Raw genomic sequence first — 11328 nt, forward strand, 5'->3', positions numbered from 1 at the left:
CTATGAGTCTGGGTGTCTGTGGGTCTCTATGTATGTTTGTCTATGAGTCTGGGTGTCTGTGGGTCTCTGTGTATGTTTGTGTGTCTATGAGTCTGGGTGTCTGTGGGTCTCTGTGTGTGTTTGTGTGTCTTTGAGTCTGGGTGTCTGTGGGTCTCTGTGTGTGTTTGTGTGTCTATGAGTCTGGGTGTCTGTGGGTCTCTGTGTATGTTTGTGTGTCTATGAGTCTGGGTGTCTGTGGGTCTCTGTGTATGTTTGTGTGTCTATGAGTCTGGGTGTCTGTGGGTCTCTGTGTATGTTTGTGTGTCTATGAGTCTGGCTGTCTGTGGGTCTCTGTGTGTGTTTGTGTGTCTATGAGTCTGGGTGTCTGTGGGTCTCTGTGTGTGTTTGTGTGTCTATGAGTCTGGGTGTCTGTGGGTCTCTGTGTATGTGTGTCTATGAGTCTGGGTGTCTGTGGGTCTCTGTGTATGTGTGTCTGTGAGTCTGGGTGTCTGTGGGTCTCTGTGTATATTTGTGTGTCTATGAGTCTGGGTGTCTGTGGGTCTCTGTGTATGTTTGTGTGTCTATGAGTCTGGGCGTCTGTGGGTCTCTGTGTATGTTTGTGTGTCTATGAGTCTGGGTGTCTCTGGGTCTCTGTGTATGTTTGTGTGTCTATGAGTCTGGGTGTCTGTGGGTCTCTGTGTATGTTTGTGTGTCTATGAGTCTGGGTGTCTGTGGGTCTCTGTGTATGTTTGTGTGTCTATGAGTCTGGGTGTCTGTGGGTCTCTGTGTATGTGTGTGTGTCTATGAGTCTGGGTGTCTGTGGGTCTCTGTGTATGTGTGTGTGTCTATGAGTTTGTGTGTCTGTGGGTCTCTATGGGTCTATGTTTGTCTATGAGTCTGGGTGTCTGTGGGTCTCTGTGTGTGTTTGTGTGTCTATGAGTCTGTGTGTCTGTGGGTCTCTGTGTGTGTTTGTGTGTCTATGAGTCTGTGTGTCTGTGGGTCTCTGTGTATGTTTGTGTGTCTATGAGTATAGGTGTCTGTGGGTCTCTGTGTATGTGTGTCTTTGAGTCTGGGTGTCTGTGGGTCTCTGTGTATGTGTGTCTTTGAGTCTGGGTGTCTGTGGGTCTCTGTGTATGTTTGTGCGTCTATGAGTCTGGGTGTCCTCCTCCACCTCCTCCTCTTCCCTCCCCCCCCACCGCGGCAGCGGTTCCGCCGGCTTCCCGATGGCCTACTCGGTCATGCCCCGAGAGATCTTCAACTTCCAGGGCGGCAGGGTGACCATCACCGAGTGCATGGACGACCTGGGCATCGCCGCCGTCGTCTGGGAGAGCGTGAGTCGACCCGCGTCACGTGCCATGCCCGCGAAACCATCGGACAGCACACACAACCGCCGTCCGTCTGTGAAGTGCTTGTCGCGTGGGTTCCCGGAGGCATCGCATAAACCACGGGGCTCGATGCATATGCGCGTAGCCGATGCGGGCGTTTGGCATGGCCGCCTCTGATTGGTTGAGAGGAGGTTTGCGCCGCGTTGTGCAGTCCCATCGGTAGAGCACGCAGCCGCCGGTTCGTCCATGGCGTGGCCGGGCCTGATGGGTGTGGTCGTGGGCGTGGTGTGCGTGGGTTTGGGAGCATCGCATAGACTGGAAGAGGGGTGTAGGACGTCTAACCGCAGATCCGTGGTGCGGCTGACTCTGATGGCTGTGCTCGGTTGGGTAGCAGACGTTGTGCGTTCTGTAGACCCATCGGCAGCACACACACATAACCGCCGTTTGTCGATGGTGTGGCTGTCTCTGATGGTTGTGGCCGGGGTGGGGGGTCGTGGTGTTGCGTGAGTCTGGAGCATTTGTTTGGTCCATCGGGCGGCAGATGGCGTATATCCGCTGTAGGTCTGTGGCGTGGTTGTCTCCGATGGTTGGTGGGGCTGGCGTCTGATCACTGATGTCTGTGACCGGGCGTGTGCGTGTGGGTCGGATGTGTAACTGCTGTGGATCTTTGGTGTGGCTGTTTATGATGGTCGCGGTTGGGTGTGTGTGTGTGAGAGGATATCTGGTGCCTTTTGTAGGCCCATCGGTAGCCGGGTTCTGATGGCTGTGGCTGGGGGTCGTTGTGTGCGTTGGTCTTTATCATCGTTAAGACTAGAAGGTAGGGGGTAGGGCAAGCCAACTATTTGTAGGTTTGTGCTGTTGCTACCTCTGCAGGTTGCGGTTGAGTGTGAGAGGAGACCTGGTGCGTTCTGCAGACCCATCGGGAGAACACGCAACTGCTATTCGGGCAAATCGCCCGATCGATGCTGGATGTAATTACCAGCGAAACGTCGTACTCAGATTGTAAATGTCGTGGATTCACCCTTCAACACACCGGTGGGCTGAAGTGGTGAACTATTTGGCGTTTCGTTTACGTGGCAAATCCCTTACTGATTGGCCGTGTCGAGTACTGGGGGAAGGTTTTCGACACATTGACACTTACGCGATCTAACTCAAAAACCTTTATTGTGAATAATATCGATTCGCGAAAGCCTACGTGTTAAACACAACTGCTGTTCATCTAAGGCGGGGCTGGTGTCTGATTTATGATGGCTGTGGCCGGGCCGCGTGTGTGAACGTATGAGTGCTATAAAAACCGGGAGCAAGCGAGGGCTTTACCATTCTGGCGAATTGCCCGATGATGCTGGATGTATTTACCAGCGAAACGTCGTACTCAAACTGTAAATGTGGATTAACTCTTCAACACACCGGTGGGCTGAAGTAGTGAATTATTTGTCTTTTGTCAACGTGACACTTTTTTTTTGCTGATTGGCCGTGTCGGGTGGTGGAGGGTTACGACACATTTATAAATAAACGCGATCTAACCCAAAAACCTTTATTATGAATAATATTAGTCGCGAAAGCCTATGTGTTAAACTGTATGAGTGCTGTTGTAGATTTTTGGTGTGGCTTTCTCCGATGGTTGGGGGGGGGGGGGGGTGGGGGGGGGGGGCTTGGTGTCTGATCTCCGGTGTGTCTGGCAAGACGTTTGCATGGGTCAGGAGCGTGTCATAGTCCAAAAGGCGGTAGAGGACGTACAACTGTTGCAGGTCTGTGGTGTGGCTGAATCTGCTGGTCGCCGCTGATTGAGGGATGCGGTGCGTCCTGTAGACCCATCGGTAGAACAGGCAACTGACGTTTGCCTATGGTGGAGGCTGGTGTCTGATCTCTTGACGGCTATGGCCGGGCGTGTGTGTGGGTCTGGGAGCATCGTTCCGTCTCGAAGGGGTGATACCATACAAATGCGGCTTTGTTGTGCCGTTGTGTCTGCGGCAGTTGGTGGGGCTGGCGTCTGATCTCCGATGGCCGTGTCCCCGGCGGGTGGGGTCGTGGTGTGTGCGTGCCTGTGCGTGATTGGTCAACCGCAGGGCGTCCGTCTGGCGCGCTTCCTGGAGGCCAATCAGCAGCGCTACCCAATGGCGGGGCGCTCCGTGCTGGAGCTGGGGGCGGGCACGGGGCTCGTGTCCATCGTGTGCAGCCTCCTGGGTACCGCTACGAGTGGGCCGGCACTCATCCTGCCGCTCACCCTCCCACTCCACTCCCACTCCAGCTAAAACTAAACTACACTTAGACTTAAATTTTGATTTAAAGCTTTCGTGACTGCAGTAATTCATATTCTTAGTTTTTTCGGTAAAGTCACGTTGAAACGTGTATTCTTAGTTTTTTCGGTAAAGTCACGTTGAAACGTGACTTTACCGAAAAAACTAAGAATACACTTAGACTCTCAATTGTCTGCGCCCGTGACCGGCAGGACGGTGAGGGGATGATGACGATAAAAAAAAATCGCGTAAGAAGATATAACCATTTCCCGCGGATCTCCACGCCAAAGAGCCACTAATATGAGGTGTACATTACGCTTACGTTAAGAACATTGAGTTTATAATCTTAGTTTTTTCGGTAAAGTCACGTTGAAGAGAAACAACAAAATAATAAAATATATATAAAACAATAAAAAAATTCTCACGACGTTTCGACCATAACTCAAACGGTCATCTTCAGGTGTGTGTTGGTTTGCATAAATTTATTTTTAAACGGAGCATTTATTTATTAAAACTAAGAATATGAATTACTGCAGTCACGAAAGCTTTAAATCAAAACATTGAGTTTATTCGTGAACTGCTACTCTTTCGGTTTCGAACTAATACTTAACAGTCAGCCGATCGATGGCGCGGCGAAATAAGTTCAACGTAAGTACAGCGAGAGAGAGAGAGAGAGAGGCGCAGACTCCCAATACCGTTAGAATCTCGATTACAATGATCAGCGCTCACCTCCCTCACCTCCCTCACTCCTCCCACTACACCACCCCCCCCCCCCCCCACCCACCACCACCACCGAAGGCGCCGACGTCACGGCGACGGACCTCAAGGAGGTGCTGGGCTCCCTCTCGACGAACATCGCCAACAACACGCGGAGCGGCGACGGACGCCCCCGGGTGCGCGAGCTCACCTGGGGCCTCGGCCTCTCGGCCTTCGACGGCACCGCCTACGACTACGTCGTGGCCAGCGACCTCGTCTACAGGGAGGCCTCGCTGGGGCCACTCGCCCTCACGCTGCGACACTTCCTGGAGGGGGCCCGCGGAGGTGGTGGTGGTGGAGCCGGTGGAGGTGGAGCCGGTGGTGGAGCCGGTGGTGGTGGAGCCGGTGGTGGAGCCGGAGCCAGAGGAGCCACGGCGTTCTTCGCGCTCAAGCTGCGCTTCGGCTTCTGCGAGGAGTTCGTGCGCCGACTCCGCCGGACGTTCCGCGTCCGCACCCTCGCCGAGTGGCCCGAGGACGAGACGGTCATCCTCGAGCTGAGGGCTCGCCAGGGCGGGGAGGTGGAGGAGGAGGAGGAGGAGGTGGAGGAGGGGGAGGAGGTGGAGGAGGAGGGGGGGGAGGAGGAGGAAGAGGAGGGGGTGGAGGAGGTGGAAGAGAAGGAGGTGGAGGAAGAGGAGGAGGAGGAGCAGGTGGAGGAGGAGGAGCCGGAGGTTGAGGAGGAAGTGGAGGAGGTGGAGCAGGTGGAGGAGGAGGAGCCGGAGGTGGAGGTGGAGGAGGTGGAGCAGGAGGAGGTGGAGGTTGAGGAGGAGGTGGAGGAGGTGGAGGAGCCGGAGGTTGAGAAGGAGGAGGTGGAGCAGGAAGAGGAGGTGGAGGAGGTGGATTCTGGAGGAGGAGGAGGTGGAGGAGGAGGTCGTGGTGGTGGTGGTGGATGCGGCGGCGATGACGACGACGATGAAGACGACGACGATGCGGAAGCAGGAACCAACGCGGAAGAGCGAACGAGGAGGAGGACGAGGACGAGGACGACGAGGAGGAGGAGGAGGCAGGAGGGCCGAGGCCAAACGCCCGGCGGAGGCTGGGGCGGAGGAGTCCGCGGGGTGGGTGAGGGCCCCGGGCGCATCGGCGACGCGGAGACGCGGGGCGACGAGGCGGCGGTGGCCGTGGGGCGGGCAGGTGGGCGGGGAGAGTCCGTGGTGGTGGTGGCAGCGGAGGCGGTGGAGGCGGTGGAGGCGGTGGAAGCAGTGGTGGTGGTGGCGGCAGAGGCGGTGGTGGAGGCAGAGGTGGTGGCAGAGGAGGCGGTGGTGGCAGAGGAGGTGGTGGTGGTGGAGGCGGTGGAGGCAGAGGCGGTGGTGGTGGCGGCGGAGGCGGTGGTGGAGGCAGAGGCGGTGGTGGTGGCGGCGGAGGCGGTGGTGGAGGCAGAGGCGGTGGTGCTCCCGGGGGATCGGGACGAGGCGGCGGCGGAGACCCGCGCAGCCACCCGCGGTCGTGACGGCGTTGGCGAAGGTGGCGGTGACGAGGGTGATGGGAAATACGGTGGCGATGATGATGATGATGATGACGGCGATGATGATGACGACGGCGATGATGATGACGACGGCGATGATGATGACGACGGGGATGACGATGACGGGGATGACCGCGATGTTCACGTTCAGATCCCTAACCCATCCAAATGCTACTGGCTCTTCCCCTTACGATGCCCCTAGACTCAGTCCACGACAGGGGGAATCAGTTTTCGCGTGAGGCCCCCGTGAGCATGAACGTTGTTTGGTCGTTAAACCCGCCCGCCCGCCCGCCCGCCGGCCTACAAGGCAGCGCAGTTAGCAAAGACTCCTGGCCCCTGGAAAAGCTGCTGGGTCTTGCCCCTTACGATGCCCCGAGGCTTGTAGATCTTAGTCCACGACAGGGGGGATCAGTTTTCGCGTGAGGCCCCCGTGAGCATGAACGTTGTTTGGTCTTTAAACCCGCCCGCCCGCCCGCCCGCCGGCCGGCCGACGACTCAGCACAGTCGGTAAGGTCACGTCACGTGGGTAAAAGAATGATGAAAAGTGTGGCCAATTCGTCAACTTGTTCAGCACTCAACTGGTTGTGCGTTGGATAGTATAACCCTCACCCCACTCCCACCTCCCACCCCTCAACCACAGCATTTACAATTCGCGGCACTGTGACATTACAACAACAACGACAACCAGCGGCATCAGGCAGACAGCCAGCCGGCCAGGGCCTACATCTTCATTCCGGGCAACCTCCTTCCACATCGTTTCGATCGCATTGGGTGGCCCGTTGCGAGCGCGGTTTTTAAGAGACCCCCCGCTCTTGTGCAGGGGCTGGAGGAGGAGGAGGAGGAGGAGGAGGGGCGGGGGGGAGGGGGAACGGTTTTGTCGACCGCCTGTGCTGACAAAACCCCCGACCGACAAAAGCCGGGGTTTAGTGGAACGAGGGGCAAAGGAGAGGTGGCATTTAACGAAGCTCCACGGCTGCTGGTCTCCCCCGAGGGAGCGGTGGTTACATTATGAGACCTCCCTCGCTAGTAGCAAGATGTAGCAGTAGGTTTTTACCCTTTTTATCTGGCACTAAAAAAACTGACAGCCTTTATACAAGGGGATCGTGTTTGCAATAACCACAACACAAGCGGTCAAAAATGTAAACAAAAAGAAGCAACTCTGATAATAATAATATTATTGGCACCGTCCTTGAATTTGATTGGTCCACACCAGAGAGACGGCTTTTCTTAGAGCCCCTTTAGTCTCTCCACTGGTGCTGGACCAGAAGACGCCAAAAGGGTTTGGACCGATCAATTTCAAGGACGGTGCCAATATTATTATTATTATCAGAGTTGTCTCTTTTTGTTTACATTTTTGACCGCTTGCGTTGTGGTTATTGCAAACACGATCCCCTTGTATGAAGGTTGTCAGTCTTTGTGCCAGTTAAAAGGGTAAAAACCTATTGCTAGAGCAGTGGTTCTTAAACCCTGGGGGGTTCACGCACGCATCCTCCCTGGAGGCTGACAGATGGGGCCCTTTCTATTGTTCTAAGATTTAAAGCATTTCGTCAGTGCAAGGATCCATACACTCGTTGGTTCTATTCGGTAAAGTCACCACGTAGGTAAAAAAAATAAAACAGCGAAAAATCACGAGACGTTTCGGCCACAACGCAAGCGGCCTTCATCAGGTGAAGTTGTTAAGCCCGCCGCCACACAGCGAATTAGCAAGAAGGCTTGTCACGTTGAACAAAAAAACGTGGCCAATCTGTGACCGGTACAGCACCGCCGGTGTGTGGTGGGGGGACTAAGCCCCACTCACGCGTGGTTACAATTCGACTATCCGTGACGTTTCGCCGGTGCATGGACAACCAAGCATCATCAGGAAATGTGTGACGTTGAAATCCACCACCACCACCACCACCACAACCACCACCCTAACACATCTGGTCCAACACCAGTGGAGAGACTAAAGGGGCTCTAAGAAAAGCCGTCTCTCTGGTGTGGACCAATCAAATTTCAAGGGCGGTGCCAGTATTATTATTGTTATTATTATCAGAGTTGTCTCTTTTTGTTTGCATTTTTGACCGCTTGCGTTGTGGTTATTGCAAACACGATCCCCTTGTATAAAGGTGTCAGTTTTTTGTGCCAGCTAAAAGGGCAAAAAGCCTATTACTAAAGTTAGTGAGGCCGTCACTTTTCGCCGGGAATTATAACAAAAGCCGGCATCATCAGGCTGACATTCAGATTACGAGACTAACCTCGCTTTACTAACAGGCTCTGCGTCCGATGGCGTGGCGGGTATTGACGACGCAAAGTTTTTATAATGTACGCGATAGAACCCAAGCCAACCCCCATTATGGATGATTTTGGTCGCGAAAACCCCGCTAGGTGTTACAGCAGACGGGAAATTAATGTAGATAAGTAGATAGATCCTCTGTTGTCATTGTCACCGGTACAACGAAATTTAAAGTGCTCACCAGTCAGTGCGTCATTCATAAATTTAATTAAAATAAGAAATAAAAATAAAGTAAAAGATAAATCAAAAATTTTTATATATAAAAACTACCCAAGTATACCCACATACCCACATAAAAGTACATTTGTATCATTGCACATCCTTATTTTACAGTCCAATTGTACACAGTATTACTTAGTAATTAATCAGCAGTATTGAGTGTGGTAATTGCTGTAGGATAAAAGCTGCGTTTGAATCTGTTTGTCCTTGTTTTGACTGATCTGAATCGTCTGCCTGATGGCAACGGCTCAAGCAGAGAGTGTCCACGGATGAGAAGAGTCCTGCATAATGTTCTACGCTTTTTCGATGCGACGGGAATTGCGTAGTTCTGCCAGTATGGTGGGGAGAGAGCGCCCGGCGATTCTTTTTTTTTGGGGGGGGGGGGGGGGGCCGTGTTGATGACCCTCTGCAGCGCTTTCCTCTGAGCCACTGTGCAGCCGGTGCACCACAACGCAGATGCAGCATGTAAAGAATGCTCCCGATGGAAGCTCGGTGGAAGGACACCGGCGGTTTCTGCTTGATGTCATTCCTCCCGAGTATTCTCAGGAGGAGTGGAGCCTCTGGTGGGCCTTGACGCTCCGGGTCGGGCCCTCCAGCCTCTCCGCACAGTCCCCCGTTGATGGTCAGCGGCAAAGAGTCTCCGCTTTAAATTTCGATTTGAAGCTTTCGTGACTGCAATGATTCATCTTCTTTGGTTCTTTCGGTAAAGTCACCACCACGTAGAATGAGAATAAAATAATAAATTGATAAAATAAAATAACACAACAATAATATTCTCACGACGTTTCGGCCACAACACAAGCATGCCTTCATCAGGTGAAGGGAGCGAGACTGTCTGGTAGTCCAGCGCTGTCCTACCAGACAGTCTCGCTCCCTTCACCTGATGAAGGCCGCTTGTGTTGTGGCCGAAACGTCGTGAGAATATTATTGTTGTGTTATTTTATTTTATCAATGTATTATTTTATTCTCATTCTACGTGGTGACTTTACCGAAAGAACCAAAGAAGAAGTCTCCGCTTTCTTTCTCCTGTAAGTCGATTACGAGCTCCTCCTTGGTCTTTGCGGTGTTCAGGAGCAGGTCATTGCATCTGCACCATGCTGTCAGCCGCTCCACCTCGTCCCTTGTAGGCAAACTCATCCCCCACCCACCCACCCACCGGACCGTCTGCACTTTGCACCGTACTTACCAGTCCAATCTCGAATGCTCTGTATTGTCGGGGTGATGCACGTACTACAACCACTACTACTACTAATACTACGCGTTTCACATTTGAGGTTTCTTTGGGGGTTACAGTGAGGGAAAAAAAAGTATTCGATCCCCTGCTGATTTTGTACGTTTGCCCACTGACAAAGAAATGATCAGTCTATAATTTTAATGGTTAGGTTTATTTGAACAGGGAGAGACGGAATAACAAACAACAAAATCCAGAAGAAACGCGTGTCAGAAATGTTATAAATTGATTTGCTTTATTATGAAGGAAATAAGTATTGGATACCCTCTGCAAAACATGAGTTAGTACTTGGTGGCAAAACCCTTGTTGGCAATCACAGAGGTCAGACGTTTCTTGTAGTTGGCCACCAGGTTTGCACACATCTCAGGAGGGATTTTGTCCCACTCGTCTTTGCAGATCTTCTCCAAGTCATTAAGGTTTCGAGGCTGATGGACCTTCAGCTCCCTCCACAGATTTCCTATGGGATTAAGGTCTGGAGACTAGCTAGGCCACTCCAGGACCTTAATGTGCTTCTTCTTGAGCCACTCCTTTGTTGTCTTGGCCGTGTGTTTTGGGTCATTGTCATGCTGGAATACCCATCCACGACCCATTTTCAATGCCTTGGCTGAGGGAAGGAGGTTCTCACCCAAGATTTGACGGTACATGGCCCCGTCCATCGTCCCTTTGATGCGGTGAAGTTGTCCTGTCCCCTTAGAAGAAAAATACCCCCAAAGCATAATGTTTCCACCTCTATGGTTGATGGTGGGGGATGGTGTTCTTGGGGTCATAGGCAGCATTCCTCCTCCTCCAAACACGGCGAGTTGAGTTGATGCCAAAGAGCTCCATTTTGGTCTCATCTGACCACAACACTTTCACCCAGTTGTCCTCTGAATCATTCAGATGTTCATTGGCAAACTTCAGACGGGCATGTATGTGTGCTTTCTTGAGCAGGGGGACCTTGCGGGCGCTGCAGGATTTCAGTCCTTCACGGCGTAGTGTGTTACCAATTGTTTTCTTGGTGACTATGGTCCCAGTTGCTTTGAGATCATTGACAAGATCCTCCCGTGTAGTTCTGGGCTGATTCCTCACCGTTCTCATGGTCATTGCAACTCCACGAGGTGAGATCTTGCATGGAGCCCCAGGCCGAGGGAGATTGACAGTTCTTTTGTGTTTCTTCCATTTGCGAATAATCGCACCAACTGTTGTCACCTTCTCACCAAGCTGCTTGGCAATGGTCTTGTAGCCCATTCCAGCATTGTGTAGGTCTACAATCATGTCCCTGACATCCTTGGAGAGCTCTTTGGTCTTGGCCATGGTGGAGAGTTTGGAGTATGATTGATTGATTGATTGCTTCTGTGGACAGGTGTCTTTTTTGCAGGTAACAAGCTGAGATTAGGAGCAACTTCTTTAAGAGTGTGCTCCTAATCTCAGCTCGTTACCTGTATAAAAGACGCCTGGGAGCCAGAAATCTTTCTGATTGAGAGGGGGTCAAATACTTATTTCCCTCATTAAAATGCAAATCAATTTATAACATTTTTGAGGTGCGTTTTTCTGGATTTTGTTGTTTGTTATTCTGTCTCACACTGTTCAAATAAATCTACCATTAAAATTATAGACTGATCATTTCTTTGTCAGTGAGCAAACGTACAAAATCAGCAGGGGAACGAATACTTTTTTTACAATAATTGTATTGTTTTATATTTTTATTATTTTATTGTTTCCCTTCTACGTGGTGGTGACTTTACCGAAAGAACCAAGAATAATAATTTCATTGTTTTACAATAATTGTATTGTTTTATATTTTTATTATTTTATTGTTTCCCCTCTACGCGGTGGTGACTTTACCGAAAGAACCAAGAATAATA

The 11328-nt window shown here is 51.8% G+C and overlaps 1 protein-coding gene across 1 annotated transcript; it reads left to right on the forward strand.

The window, feature by feature from the left end:
- The first annotated feature begins 319 nt into the window (after positions 1–319).
- On the forward strand, positions 320–9380 carry LOC142907198 (protein-lysine methyltransferase METTL21C-like). Its single transcript, XM_076056460.1, has 5 exons — positions 320–1310; positions 3371–3488; positions 4340–4893; positions 8710–8875; positions 9331–9380. Exons 1-5 carry the CDS (start codon positions 1203–1205, stop codon positions 9378–9380), a joined length of 996 nt encoding a protein of 331 aa, XP_075912575.1. The 5' UTR covers positions 320–1202.
- The last annotated feature ends 1948 nt before the right edge of the window (positions 9381–11328 follow it).

The sequence above is a fragment of the Petromyzon marinus genome, chromosome 75 (assembly GCF_048934315.1).
Source record: "Petromyzon marinus isolate PM22_M1 ecotype Great Lakes invasive population chromosome 75, UKy_Petmar_22M1.pri1.0, whole genome shotgun sequence".
Lineage (NCBI taxonomy): Eukaryota > Metazoa > Chordata > Hyperoartia > Petromyzontiformes > Petromyzontidae > Petromyzon > Petromyzon marinus.

What these genes read in the sequence shown, in the direction of transcription:
- LOC142907198 (XM_076056460.1), top strand. Translation starts at nt 1,203, where the DNA reads ATGGCCTACTCGGTCATGCCCCGAGAGATCTTCAACTTCCAGGGCGGC. An exon ending in CCGCCGTCGTCTGGGAGAGC is followed by an intron (nt 1,311 to 3,370) that starts GTGAGTCGACCC and finishes GGTCAACCGCAG; the next exon opens with GGCGTCCGTCTGGCGCGCTT. An exon ending in AGGAGGAGGAAGAGGAGGGG is followed by an intron (nt 4,894 to 8,709) that starts GTGGAGGAGGTG and finishes ACCACAACGCAG; the next exon opens with ATGCAGCATGTAAAGAATGC.